This window comes from Sinocyclocheilus rhinocerous, unplaced genomic scaffold (genome assembly GCF_001515625.1).
Source record: "Sinocyclocheilus rhinocerous isolate Xijiao unplaced genomic scaffold, SAMN03320098_v1.1 scaffold1965, whole genome shotgun sequence".
Classification (NCBI taxonomy): Eukaryota; Metazoa; Chordata; class Actinopteri; order Cypriniformes; family Cyprinidae; genus Sinocyclocheilus; species Sinocyclocheilus rhinocerous.
Window position 1 is genome coordinate 1,701,265 of NW_015625577.1, and position 15,253 is coordinate 1,716,517.

The window sequence follows — 15,253 nt, forward strand, 5'->3', positions numbered from 1 at the left end:
TGGGACAGTTAATGACTGGTTTGGACCAGCTAATGACCACTTTAGACTAGCTACCAGGTTCCAAAACCAGCATTTTCCAGCATGGTGTCCTCATGTGGAGAACAGGTACCAGCCAAACCTAGACATGTGTGATCTAATGCAAAGTTGACCATGTATGTCAAGTTGAACAAGAAACAAAAGATACTGGTGTCCCTAAACCTCCATATATAGACACCCAGGCTCACCTTCCACCAGCTGATCCATGCTGGTAATCCTCGACCCGTCAATGGTATAAATGGTCCGGACGCCCTGAGGCAGATTTGCATTATCTGATAGGGAGCGGGTGAGGTCTGCGAGCAGAGCGTCGAAAGACCTGAATCTTTCGTTGGAAATAGCGTACACAATCCCCTTGAAGTACCGGTCTCCATTGCGGTAGAACCGGACCCTTTTGGCTTTCTTCTCGGAGCTCAGAGCCTGTAGGGTCCGGGTTCGGTACAGGCTGCAGTGGGCGCTGTGCGTGGGGCTCGGCAGGCCGTTCGCACGTGAACCCCCACGGCTGTATCTTTGTGCTTTGTCCCGTTCGTCGAAATGCTCCAGCTCCATGTCAACACCCGGGGCTGTACTAGTATCTCTGAGGAAAATTGTGGGAAAATGTGGATAGATGAGTTATGTCAAAATTATAATTGCATGTATTCGAAGTACCACCCCGACTCCATATACTTGTTAATATTGCACATATATGTAATTAAATAAGCAGCTGGAAATTTACATTTCCGTGCGCTTATCCAACTGACAAAAAATAATATAGGCTATAGGTTATAGAAGATGTTATAGCCTATTTATGTTTTAAATAATAAACGTTAATGTGTTATTGTTTCATACATAGGCTATAACCCATTTTAATAAATAATATATAATATTGAAGTTATTTAAACACGCCCAAAGGGAAAGCACAATGAAGAAGTCGTGATTACATGTTTCATCAATTAAAAAGCGACATTAAAGCACTAATAAATATAAGCTAAATGTGCGGACATGGTGCATCTTCAAAAAAGCATATTCATCTTACTTGTGCGCGTGTATCCGATGAGCACAGTCGATATGAAAGCACACGTCTAATGACTTGTCATCTCTTCCAGAGGATGCTGTGATGGTTTTAAGAGCAGGAGGAGAGAATCATGTGCTCTGCTGGATCTGGATGGGGCGGATGGGCTGCAGCCGGTGTCTGTCTGCACCTTTCGCTCTTTACGTTAGACCATCCCTCGTTTCAATGCAGACTGGCAGCCTTTGTCGTATTCCTGAGGTGGAAAAAACCCTCAATGAATGAATACGAGCGAGGGCTGCGTCTCAAAAGCTAGGGAGCTGCCTACCTAGACACCTAGGCTGTCTCAAATGCAGGTCCTCGCGGTGGGGAGGAGACTGTCTAGCGCCGCTTACAGTCCAGCAGAGACGATCTATTCAAACGGACTTATACATGTAAATAAATAAAAACAAATGAGCTATGATAGCATATGAACTGAACTTTGATGTGATTCCTCATATAGTCCAGTCACACCCACTATTGTCCGCTTAAATCAAGGTAGATCCTTTATTGCACCAGTAAGAACCGTCTTTGCGACACATTACACTAGATCCAATTAGGCCTATTTTTCATAGTTCAACAATATGATCAAGAGACTTGTGGTCGTGGTTGGCACAAGCTGTTTGCTTAGTTTTATTTTATTTTCATTAGCAAATTATGATTTTCAAATTCACTTAGGAAACCCTTACCAAAATGCCAAAAGATGCAGGATTTTCTATGATTTTGTAATACAAAACACATATCTGGATATAAGTCTACTATAGGCTAAGTGTTTTAATATTTTTTTTATAAATATGTATTATTATATAATACCGTTATATACATATAAAACAACTTACAGATTATGTTACATTTTTTAATGATAGATTATACTATACATCTTAAATATTTACTGTTAGTACAAATAGTCTAAAACTTACTATTGGTAGCCTATATTTTTATCAGTTCATTTTTGCATATTTAAAAAAAGTTTAAAATTCACCTCAAACTAGGACTGCTTGATTCCAGTTTTCCTCCTTTAATGACTGTTATTCACAAAATAAAAATAAAATAAAGATTTGAGATGTTTAAATCGCCACATTTAAAATATCAAACTGCAGAAGTTAAGTCAAAACCCACACATCACTTTTACTGCAGACGTAAACATGGGTAGAGAAAGTTGATTTAGCCTACACAACTTCATTTAGTACAAGCCATAACCAGAACAGTTTATGTAGTTGCAAATTTTCTTCCAGTGAGTTTATTACAAAGTACGACACTAGATGGCAGCATACACTTAAATTTCAGTGCATAGGAAAAAAAGTAGACTATTATTCAAGACTATTGTTCAGTTCGATTTTCACAGGAAGGCCAACTGAGTACGTATTTATACAAAATATATATATATTTTGTTCATATATTATGTAGTAAAATGAAGTTAAATGCTCCTGATTCATGGCACTTTGAATAACCTCGTTTGACCTCATCTTTAGTGCCTTGGCTAGTAAAGGAATGGAAAGCAATGGAATGGAACAAATTTTAAAACATCAAACGGTGTGTAAATTAGAGTACGCACAAAACAATATGTTTTAAATGTTTCATTTATTAAGTCAGATAACCATAGGCTATTATATTATTTGTCACTGAGCAAACCTACTGACTTGTGGTTAAACTTGATGCTTATTTATGCTGTCCATACATTCAAATTAGACATATATTGCATCAAAACAGACACAAATAATTAACAACTCTGTTGTTATGGAAGTTCAAGTTTATATTTATATATAATCTATAGAAACATGGTCAATAGTCAAATTTAAAGAAAAAGTGCAGTCATTGTCAACAGTTTTCATGGGGAAATAAAACTACTGTGGGAGGACTTCAAATATATGGCATTTTACAGTTTAATGCAGTTAACATTAAATATAAGCCTTGTTCATTTAAAATATTATTATAATATAATATTAATATTATAAAATACACATTTAAACTTTAACATACTATCATTTTAAACATTTCCCAAAAAGTTAGATTTTTCTGCCTCCTGAATAAACAGATCTCTGATATCTGACCTCTGTATCATATTCCAACTGCAAGTGCAATTATATTTTTAATGCACTTATACACAATAAAACCTAGAACCCATCATCTGCAAGAAATTGCAATGTCTGTTCCTAGCAGGGGTTAAAGTGTCTTTTTAATATTTTAAAACATAAAAAATTCCTGAAGTACCAAGAACAAACAGTTCTGTATACTGTATAAAGCAGCTATCATAAAGCATTCTTAGAATATATGTACAGTGGGTACGGAAAGTATTCAGACCCCCTTAAATTTTTCACTCTTTGTTATATTTTTAGATATAGAACTATTTTTAAATACAAGAAGATTATATTTGTTAAGGCTCTGTGGGAAATCCGTAAAGTCCACCTTTGGCTTGTACTTTGTTTTAAGGGTCCATTTAAAAGACAAGCCATGCAAAACTATTGAAGATTTAATATGAGTAAAATCATTGGTGATATGTTTAGTTGAGTAAATTGCTGGTGAAGTGTAAGGCAAGATCAGGAATACTGTCCGGCAGGCTGTCAGTCAGCTTGTAAAGGGAATTTTAAAAGTGCATTTAGCATTTCCCCCGTGACACAGTGAAAATAGTAAACATGACAGCACGACTAACTGTGTTTACTGTAGGAAAGTCTTTGGAGTTCAGTGTTGGTCACATAATCAAATAACAGCATTCATTGAAAAAACGGACAAGGATCCACCCACTTCTTCGGTCATTTGGTTTGCTCTTAAAAATGGACACCTGAAACGAGAGGTCTGAATCTAAACTCTACTTTTGGTCTTTATGTTTCTCAACTTGAGTGCTCGGCTCTTGGACTTTATAGTCAGCCAGGATGGCATGGGCAGTCTCTTTGCCAGTCTTCTTGACCATTGCCTTGATCCCCAGGTTGTCGATATTGAACGCAGTGACGCCCACATTGATGGCCGAGTTGACAGCATGATCTGTGGCCTGGCCCGCTTCCGCCCCATACCTTGATTATAAATAACCCAGATTGAGTATGGGAGGGGACGGGGTGATGAAAGAGGCAATGGAATAAGCTTTAGGAGATGGACAATATGTGACCCTGGACCACAAAACCAGTCATAAGAGTCAATTTTTCGAAATTGAGATTTATACATCATCTGAAATCTAATAAATAAGCTTTCCATTGATGTATGGTTTGTTAGGATAGGACAATATTTGGCTGAGATACAGCTATTTGAAAATCTGGAATCTGAGGGTGCAAAAAAATCAAAATACTGAGAAAATCGCCTTTAAAGTTGTCCAAATGAAGTTCTTAGCAATGCATATTACTAATCAAAAATCAAAAGTTTTAATATATTTACAGTAGGAAGTTCACAAAATATCTTCATGGAACATGATCTTTACTTAACATCCTAATGATTTTTGGCATAAAAGAAAAATCAATCATTTTGACCCATACAATGTATTTTTGGCTATTGCTACAAATATACCCCAGCGACTTAAGACTGGTTTTGTGGTCCAGGGTCACATATTCGAAGCAGAGCAAAGCAGTTAAACATACATGCATGGATTCAGTCATTTCTCTAGAGAAAAATCTGAACTCGATTAAAATTGTAAAATTAATCCTAAAGATGCCATAAAAACATTTTTGTTGTGATGTGAAAAAGTTGGATTGAAATTCCTCAATATTTTTAGTTAGAAAGGATATGACGGTTGTGCAAATTATTATGATTAAAAAACATTATGATATTATGAGCTATATGACAAGTTATAGTAATCACCGTTATTTTCCCTTTTTAAATATTGTATAATTATCAGAAGGGTTTGAGCTTTTAATCTTAAACCTTCGTTATAATGAATTGTACAGTCGTACAGTATAAGATGATTTACATTCTCGTTCAAAAGTTTGAGGTCAGTCACCAAAGCTGAATTTATTTGATTTGATTTGAAATGTTTTTACAATTTATAATAACTGTTTTCTATTTTAATATATTTTAAAATGCAATTTATTCCTGTGATGCAAAGCTGAATGTTCAGCAGCCATTAATTTAGGACTTCAGTGTCACATAATTCTTCAGAAATCATTTTAATATGCTGATGAGAATTTTTTTTTTTTTTTCAATGTTGAAAACAGTTGTGCTGATTAATATTTTTATTGAAACCATGATACTTTTTTCCAGGATTCCTGGATGAATAGAAAATTCAAAAGAACGGCATTTATTTGAAACAGAAATCTTTAAAAATGCCACTTTTGATCAATTTAATGCATCCTTTCTGAATAAAAGTATTCATTTATTAAAAAATATATATATTAAACATAGTAACCCCAAACTTTTAAACGGTAGCATATATACTGTACATCTTGGTCAAATTACGTAGATGATAATTATGTTTGCTATCCGATAGAACCCGATAAAAGCTTCTGTTGATGCAACAGTATAATTAAAGTCAGGCTTAAAAGGTTCAAAAGTTAAGAAAAATGAAGCAATAAAGACAATGAGATTAATTACTTTGGCTGTTAGGAACACATATTCATTCAATTTCTGAGCTGTGGATCATTTGCGCACAGCAACACAGGATGCTAACGGAGGTGATTTAATCATTATGTCCTATAAATCATTAGCATTGCGTGCAAGTGCTGACTGATTCAGACTCGTACATAAGCTTTAGCCATGCTCGTGACCGTTAATTAAGGCCTTTTTACAGGGTGCAGGGAAAATGTTTCTACTTGTTTTCATTTGGGGTGTCTGAAATGTTCTCCAGACCCCTAAATCTGCAAACAAATAGACGGGAAAGAAACTAGCGTAAGTGCAGTTTATTTTTCTGATCCAAGTTACTGGTGAGAAACTGCAAATGCAGTTAAAACACTACTATGATCAACTTTAAAGCAGGTGGAATGAGACCCTTGTGGAGTTACTTACTTATGTTTTACCGTGGTAACCGTTTCTGCAGCAACACTCTTTGCAATGTTCTTTGCTGCAACCTCCAACCCCGTCCACATTGTTGCAAATCCTGACAAAAGTAGAGTATTATTTAATTTACAATATCAAAAGTGACAGTAAAAACATTTATAATGTTGCAAAATATATAATATATAATATATATAAATAAATACTATTCTTTTGAACTTTCTATTAATCAAAGAATCCTGAAAAAATATATCACAGTTTCTACAAAAATATAAAGCAGCACACCTGCTTTCAATATTGGTAATAATTCAAATTGATTAATTAGATTTTTTTTTTTTTTTGAGCGTCAAATCAGCATATTAGAATTATTTCTGAAGGATTATGTAACATTGAAGACTGGAGTAATTGCTGCTGAAAATTTGCTTTGCCATCACAGAAATAAATTACATTGTAAAATACATAAAAAAGCAGACAATTATTTTAAATTGTATTAATATTTCACAATATTAGTGTTTTACTGTATTTTTAATCACATACTATACATACAGCCTTGATGAGGATAGAGTTAATTAAAAATCATTAAAAAATTCTAACTGAGCCCAAATATTTTAATGGTGGTTTAACTGTCTCTAAATGATTAATAGCACATATTACATGACACCATTTAGTATTTGTTATACATTTAGTCAATAATATGATGTCTTTTTTGCTCCATGGAAAATTATGTATGTGTAAAGAACTTGATAAATCACGTTAACCATCTGATCAATAACGCCTAAAAGATAATAATGTAACTGTAGTCATCAATGTGACTAAAACAGCCAAGAAAATAATAATTTATGAGTGGAATGATTTACTTCACCTTGAAATCCACTTGCTGCAACCACCATGGCACCATCAATATTGGAGCGTCCATCCTTGTCTTTCTTCAGAGACTCTGGGATAAGCTTCCCTCCATGTTTCTTTACATGGGGTGCCAACTCTCGGCCAACATGTGCAGCGACTGTGCACAGTCCATCCACTGAAACAGTACACAACATGCTTTTGGCTCAAATCATACACAGTAAATGAAGTGCGTCTCATCTTTGTTGAATATTATCAACACAATTAGGAATTTACAAAGACACTTCCTTACCAAGGAACTGGCTGACCTTCACTGCTCCTCCTGTGGCCTGTTTGGCCACATGGAGGCTTTTGGTTACTGTGGGGCTGACTTGGGCTGGTTTGTCCTCTGGTGTGATGTGCTCTCGTAGTTTGGATGCACCTTTATGTATGGCTTTCCCTGTATACTCCGCCCCCTTCACCAATCCCCAGCTCAGCCACGAAGCCCCTGTCGATATATTTAATCCAGTAAGGAGAGCATCACAGCATCACTATTTTGGTGGAAACAACTGTTGAGGTTCTAGTACAACCCAAAATGTTGGACAGGTAACCAGCTATTATAAAGGCTTAAAGGGGTAGTTCACGATAACACGTTTGAACCACTGATGTCACATGGACTATTTTAACAATGTCCTACGTTTCTGGGCCTTGAACGCGCGAGTCCTGTTTCTGTCAATGGAGGGTCAACAAATCTTAATTTGTGTTCCTGAAGATGAACGAAGGTCTTATGGGTTTGGAACGACATGAGGGTGAGTAATGAATGACAGAATTTTCATTTTTGGATGAACTATCCCTTTAAAACACTAGGTTTATGATTCCTAAATCCACAATAACGTGATAAACAAAACTTTGAGGTCAGTAGGATTTAAAAAAAAAAAAAATTACTACTTTTAAGCAAGGATGCATTAAATTGATCAAAAGTGACAGTAAATATATTAATATTACAAAAGATTTCGATTTCAAACAAATGCTATTCTTTTGAACAATTCTTCAATCCTTAAAAAACATGTATGGTTTCTAGCAAAAATATTAAGCAGCACAACTGTTTTCAACATTGTAATAACCACTATATAATAAGAAACGTTTGAGAACCAAATCAGCATATTAGAAAGATTTCTGATTTCATGAGACACTGAAGACTGGAGTAAAGGATGGTGAAAATTCAACTTTGCCATCACAGAAATAAATGACATTTTAAAATATAATAAAATACAAAACAGTTATTTTACATTTTAATTATATTTCATTATACTGCTACTTTTTTCCGTATTTTTGAATGAAATACATGCATCCTTGGTGAGCATAAGAGACTTCTTAAAACAACATAAAAATCTTACCAACCCCATACTTTTGAATGGTAATATGAATATGTTTCACACCTTTCTTTACATTTAAACCTCAGTTAAGGGAATCAGATCCCTCTTCTTACCAGTCAGGATCCCTTGAGATACCTTCTCGCTCCATTCAGGAAGTACATTCTCCTCCTCAGCAGCAGGGGTTGCTGCTTCAGCTGCAGGAGGCCCCATCGGCACCTTCTGACCCAGGTTAATGGTATCGGTTGCGCCATCTGATGCCTTGGGGACACAGGATAGCAGGCAACAGTTAAAACAGAGCATCATAAAGAACGCAGAAGCAGGCTCAAGCGATAACTAAAAGCAAATGGTGACTTTTAGGATGACTATATGGAAATTAGCCAGTATTGTTTATGACAAGGAGGGAATGCTTCCAGATTTTTCCCCATTTGCCAAAAAAAAAAAAAAAAAATCCTTTTTTGTCTCTAAAAACTTCTGGGGCCCGTTCTTCATCAGGCTCAAGCGATAACTAAAAGCAAATGGTGACTTTTAGGATGACTATATGGAAATTAGCCAGTATTGTTTATGACAAGGAGGGAATGCTTCCAGATTTTTCCCCATTTGCCAAAAAAAAAAAAAAAATCCTTTGTTGTCTCTAAACACTTGAGCCAGTGAGTCAGCATGGTCTGCTACAACAACCTGTTATTTCCACAACAATGGGGGTGTTTGTCATTGCCCCCTCCTTTACAGGGAACTGCGGCACTTGGTTCCAAACTCAGCAGCAGCTGCTCTGTGAAATGATTTCTAAAAGCATGAACAATGTTTTTCTGACTCACATAACCACTAGACTAGGATTATGACTTCTTATAATGCAACTGAATAAAAAAGAAGAAGAATGTGGCGGGTACGCTACTGTTACACTTGGCTGTGCTCTCATTCACCACTATCCTGAGGTGAGAAGGGAAACAACGGTGTTCTTGGTTTGCTAAGAGCATTACAGCTAATTAATTCTTCTACTCCTGTATGCTCTCAATCCATGCAAGCGCAGGGGAGTGTGCCAGCTCAAAAGCACAGGCCAAGTCAGCTCACTATTTCATTATACCCAAAGCCAAATGTGTGAAACACTTAGGAATATCAGCATTAGAGGCAGTGCAAGCAGCAGACAGCATAGAAGCATTGTAAGGACCACATGTCAAGTGCATTAAATGATCAAGAAAATACAGTAGTTAAATCCAGCACATTAAAAAACTTAAAGGTGAAACTGGTATGCTTTTTTTTTTTACATGGTATGGTATTTACATAATTATGTCACAATGGGACAAATTATTATTATTATTATTAGATTGTTAGTTGTTTATCTATATGGCAAAAACTGAGTTGGAATAATACAAGATTTACAAACACAAAATAAAACCAAATAAACACAAAAAATAAAGCAGATTAAATTATACAAGATTTGTTAAATTAACATTAACATAAATTTTAAAAATCTAAAATCTTTTCAGGTAAAATCTTACTAAACAAGTCCCTGAGTGAGCGTACTTCATAAACGTTTTCTACTTGCATTACAACGGGGACAGTCCATTTTTATTAAAACATTAATTTAAGTAAAGTCAAATTTAAAATAATATCAATAATAATTAATATTATAGAAAAACTATTAATTTATAAAAATAAGTATTTAAATAAAGTATTTTATACTTGAATATGATATCATTTATATATTTCTGACAAGCTATTTTATTTATTTATTTTTTAAAAAACACTTAATTAATTAGTTTTTTTTGTTTGTTTGTTTACCATTTTTGATTATTGGCAGAGAGTGCTACTGACCATTAATGTACTTGGAGTCTTTCTCTAATATAAGGGCACATTTTAAGGGTACATCAGGTTTAAAATGTCTAGCACTCTAATGTCATTTGGAAATGTCTAAGTTTCCATTGGTTTCAAGCAGAGCCGATCCTAGACTTCTGGGGGCCCTACGCAAAACTGTGTCGGTAGGGTGGGGGGTGGGGTTTGGGGGTGGTTATGAATGACGAGTTATGAATGAATGAAACGCCTTTGTCCACTTGAGAAACGATGTCTCTTCTGCGGCTCGGTACACTTTCAACTTGGGTTTTTTTTGTCTCGAGTAAGACACTGTATGAAATTCATGTTACATGATTTGACAGATTTTTACATAGAAAGGGCGACAGCGCACCACATTAAAAGAAATGACATAAGCGGTTTTCATAACCGCTGGCCAAATTCAAAAAAACGAAACTAAAATTAATCATCTTTGAGAGCAAGGGGGGCCCCTGGTGTTTCGGGGGCCCTACGCAGCTTGCGTACTTTGCGTATAGGAAGGATCGGCTCTGGTTTCAAGGACATTAGAGTTTCTTCTGTATAAAAAATGTAAAGACTTCTAAAAATCACCCTGTTGCGTCGGTATTCCTTAATGTTCAGAGCATAAATATTCACAACCCAAATGCACTTGTCATTCGGTGATTTTACAATGCATTAATACCTTAAAGTTGCTTTGCAATGATTTGTATCGTGAAAAGCGCTGTACAAATAAACTTGACTTGACTTGACTTGACTTAAATAAATCTTTTAAACTCTCAAATACACCTGAAATCTGTAAAGAAAAGGGGTTAATGAGACAGGCAGATGCAGTGATATGTGCCCAATGCATATGAGCAACATGCAAAAATCTGATTCCAAACAGTGAACATCATGCATCTAAAGAACATAAAGATTTTACCACAGTGTAAATTTCTTGATTCTAGTCTGTTGTGATAAAGAAAAAAGAAAAACTCAAAAAACACCAAAGAGGGCAGCAACAAGTAAGATTCTGGAATTGTTTTCAAATCTGCAGAGATTGAGTAAGTGACACACAAAGTTTGAGACGAGGTTGAGCCACCACACCTGCTCTGAAGCCACAGCTGACCCCTGTGTTTCTGAGGTGGGACCTGAGGGGACACAGGGACAGCTCACCTGGACACGCAGGTCAGTCAGCTGAGAAAGAACACTCTGGAAGAGTTCGCGTTCCTTCTGGGGAAGCTCGGAAGAAAGGACCACCCCAACATACGAGCCCGGGGTGGGAGCCATCATGTCAGGGAACATGTAGACTCCCGTGTTGCACAGCAGGACTGGGGAGTCAGAGGCCATCAATGGGTAAAGCCAGTCACAAACCTGAAATTAGAAATAAAAATTAGTGTGGCTTCTCGAAGAGGACCGGTCTAATTTCTAACCTACCCCTACAACCAGAAGGCATCTATTGGCTGATATGAATGTTGTTTCAGGCTACAAGCCACCAAAATCTGCAGGCAATAAAAATAAAAATAAAAATTGATAAGCATGAGAATGTTGATTCAGGAACATGTCTTACTCATTGGGACTTAATAATTATTACCGGATATTAATCTGCTCAAACAAACAGTCCCACCTCAAACGTATAATTTATAGTAGACTACAAAGATCAAATAATATACAAATCTTACTGAATAATTCATGTGAAAATGCTTTCTGTCATGACAACTCTCAGGGAGGGGCATGGTAATGTACATGACAATGTTAATGTATTTGGTCTTGGCAGAATAGATCTGCTACGCTGCTGAGGCGGCAGAGCAAGTACCGAGACTTGCTACTGCCAATACATCCCCAACATGCTGCTGTAAGCATGTAAGAAATACTGCTGCTGCACATATAACACATATGAATAACCCCCATATAGCATACATAAATTACCCTGTAGCAGATCTATACAGGTGGAGCTGGGGAAGGTGGAGGGTTTCTGAAGTGCGCTGCCAACTGCTACAGCAAACAAAAAAGCCAGGTATTTGAATATTGAGCAGCGAGCTCATTGGCTACCGATACAGGAGAGAACCAATCAGCTGCCATGTGACAACGATGTCACCAGGTCAGATTGAGCTAAACCTATCGGATTGCGCCATCTAGAGTTTCATGCCAGAACTCTGTATTTATTAAAAAATATACAAATCACTTTTTATCTGATTTTAATATATCCCTTTAAATTAATATAATTATTCCCTTAAAATGTGATTTTAAATTTAAAGGCCTTACTTTACAGATCAAATAAAAAAAAAAAATCTCAATGAACAATAATTCATGTAAATTCTTTATTAGAAATATACAAATATTTCCAATATAAGTTAATATAGTCCGATGTAATATATTGAATATATTTCTCTAAAAATCACTATTTAAGTGACTATTTCAACCGACTGAGCCTGGTTTTTCCCAAGGTTTTTTTTCTCCATTCTGTCACCTATGGAGTTTTGGTTCCTTGCCGCTGTCGCCTCTGGCTTGCTTAGTTGGGGACACTTAATTTCCAGCGATATCGTCGACTTGATTGCACAGATACTATTTAAACTGAACTGAGCTGGATGATGACATCACTGAATTCAATGATGAACTGCCTTTAACTGAAAATTGAGTGTTTACTAATGTAAACATTTTGCAAATAATGCAAATAATTTTGCATTACTGACACTATTTTCCTATTTAATGCTGTAAAGTTGCTTTGACACAATCTGTATTGTTAAAAGCGCTAAAAAAAGAAAAAAAAACTATTTATAAATATAAATTTAAATGCCTTACTTTCCAGATGAAATAATAAGTAATAATAAATAATAATATTCCCTGAAAATAGGGATTTAAAAGGCTTTAATTATTCAATAAGAATTTTTATTATTTGATCTGTAAATTAAGGCCTTTAAAATAAAAGTAAGGGATTTTTTTTATTAATATTAATTAAAAGGCCTTAATGTACATATCAAATAATGTAAATGCTTTATTAAAATATACAAATCATATTCCACTGAAAGAATATTCCTTTAAAGTGGAGCTTTTAAAGGCCAGTCTGGGTTTGGGAGACCTGTACTGATATTGCAGACTATACTGTAGGCTATGAGATTCACAAATCACATGATTGTAAAGCTCTGAATCCTAAATTGCCTGTCATCCAACATTTGAATAAATCATAAAAGATACAGCTTGCTGACAGTATCCTTTCTGCAGATATGTAATGGATTAAGATGTTATCGAGTGAAAAGTTATAAATGGAAATTGCCCCGTGGCTCAGAATTTGAAGTTGAGACAGTGGACAGCTCTGCAGTTGGATTCATTTATCCTGTCCTCATGACTGCTATAGCATTTAATTGGATTACAGTCAAAGCCTGAAGCGCAGCAACTGGAGGCTCTTTATTAAGCTTCATGACACAGCTAATCTATGACCTCAATGTCCGTGTGGGGGGATGACACTTTTTATTTAGGACGTAGGCGTCTTTGGGCCCTGATTGGGTCCAGAAGTCATCCAAGGCTTTTAAATTATTACTCTATATTTACATACAATATAGACATTCCATAAAATTACCTCATATTGTGAGGATTTCATGTAGGGTGGTGTTCAAAGTGTAAACTGTATTACCTCATATTATCACAGGTTATCACAGAACAAGAGAAGAGTGACGTTCAAAGTGTAAAATGTATTGTGCTAAACCAGGCCATTTATATTGTCTGTCATGTAGGTGACCATTTCAAGAAAAACTCATCAGGTCATTAAGCTCCAATGACTGGGGCTTTCCCGAGATGACATCACTCCGTGAAAGCCTATTGGATGCAAGCAGTGAGCATACACTCACATGATACTGTTAAAGGGTTAGTTCACCCAAAAATGAAAATTCTGTCATTAATCACTCACCCTCATGTCGTTCGAAACCTGTAAGACCTTCGTTCATCTTCTGAACACAAATTAAGATATTTTTGATGAAATCTGAGAGCTCTCTGATCCTCCATAGACAGCAAGGATACCATCACGATCAACGCACAAAAAGTATTCTCGTAGCTTCGTAAAATTACAGTTAAACCCCTGATGTCACATGGATTATTTTAACGATGTCCTTGCTACGCTTCTGTGCGCTGATCGTGATAGTATCCTTGCTGTCTATGGAGGATCAGAGAGCTCTCAGATTTCATCAAAAATATCTTAATTTGTGTTCAGAAGATGAACGAAGGTCTTACAGGTTTCGAACAACATGAGGGTGAGTGATTAATGACAGAATTTTCATTTTTGGGTGAACTAACCCTTTAAGAAACAATGGATGAGGTTGGTCTCATTAAAGATAACACCATCTCAAGAGCGCAGCGAGCTTTAGAGCCAGACAAAAGGTTGCGAAAGTAGGTTACAGGACACCATGTCTTGAAAACAAGCCTACTTGGACCGTTCTGTACAAATGCCTGGAAATTATCTACATGAACAGTCTCTATGGGCTGAACAGATCAAGCAACCGTTTTTGAAAGAATCTCATGAAACTTGCCTTAAACATGTCTGGGTCACATTTCACCCACAAATAAGAAATTATATTTTGTGTAAATAATATTAACCTTGTTTTTAGGGCCATTAAGATTTTTGCATTGCGACATTATTTTTTATTGTCCTAATATTTGTTCTAATACAAAGAAATACTATAAATTTATAAAAGAAAACATGCTTAACTGTCATGTACATAAAAATGTCAATTAAAAATTATTACATTAAAAACAATTTTTTAAATTAAATTATTTTATTATTATATTTATATTTATGTATCATTTACGTATATTTACATTTATGTATAATTCTACAAACTAACCGTTTATAAAGCACATTTTCTCCCTAAATTTTCATTACTGTACTATGCAAAAATGTCATTCAACCAGAATTTTAAAATTACTACATTTCTATTAATTTTTATTTATTAAATTTAGTACAACAAAGACTATTTAACATTTCAAATAAAAGAAGCAAAATGTGTGAATGTGTGTGTTTATTGGTTTATAGAATTTAGCACAACAAATAGCAATGTATAAAACTAAAAATGTATCATTTCATTATTATTCAAAATTTGTTGCACTGAATTCATTTTTTTTTTAATTATATTTTATGTATTAAAAAAATTGAATTTGTGGAGAAAATTTGTTTAATTGAAATTAAAATTGTCAGAATGAAAAAAAAATCTTAACGTTCCTAAAACATGCTTTATTTTTCTTTACAGAATATATATATATATATATTTTCATGTGACAACACTGAAGAAATGACACTTTGCTACAATGTAAAGTAGTG

General features: G+C 35.2%; 2 protein-coding genes across 9 annotated transcripts in view; both read right to left on the bottom strand.

Moving 5' to 3' along the window:
• The window catches only part of LOC107752421 (serine/threonine-protein kinase DCLK1-like), a 35,694-nt gene extending 34,295 nt beyond the window's left edge, over window positions 1-1,399 (bottom strand). For 2 of the 3 annotated variants that reach the window (XM_016568385.1, XM_016568393.1), the window contains exons 1-2: window positions 1,049-1,282; window positions 225-610 (exon numbers count right to left, since the gene is read on the bottom strand). In XM_016568385.1, the coding sequence (XP_016423871.1) occupies window positions 225-582 (358 nt within the window). In that variant the 5' untranslated portion in view covers window positions 583-610; window positions 1,049-1,282. Of the gene's footprint in view, window positions 1-224; window positions 611-1,048; window positions 1,283-1,349 lie in introns of those variants that run through there. The other variant, XM_016568377.1, reaches the window with a different exon arrangement.
• Window positions 1,400-3,391: 1,992 nt separating this feature from the next.
• LOC107752446 (spartin-like) overlaps window positions 3,392-15,253 on the bottom strand; it is a 14,632-nt gene continuing 2,770 nt past the window's right edge. Inside the window, exons 3-9 of one of the 6 annotated variants that reach the window (XM_016568430.1) lie at window positions 11,122-11,319; window positions 10,727-10,762; window positions 8,283-8,430; window positions 7,107-7,301; window positions 6,834-6,992; window positions 5,984-6,074; window positions 3,392-4,068 (exon numbers count right to left, since the gene is read on the bottom strand). In XM_016568430.1, coding sequence (XP_016423916.1) covers window positions 3,867-4,068; window positions 5,984-6,074; window positions 6,834-6,992; window positions 7,107-7,301; window positions 8,283-8,430; window positions 10,727-10,762; window positions 11,122-11,319 — 1,029 coding nt within the window. In that variant the 3' untranslated portion in view covers window positions 3,392-3,866. Of the gene's footprint in view, window positions 4,069-5,393; window positions 5,836-5,983; window positions 6,075-6,833; window positions 6,993-7,106; window positions 7,302-8,282; window positions 8,431-10,726; window positions 10,763-11,052; window positions 11,320-15,253 lie in introns of those variants that run through there. The other 5 variants (XM_016568414.1, XM_016568447.1, XM_016568423.1 and 2 more) reach the window with 5 other exon arrangements.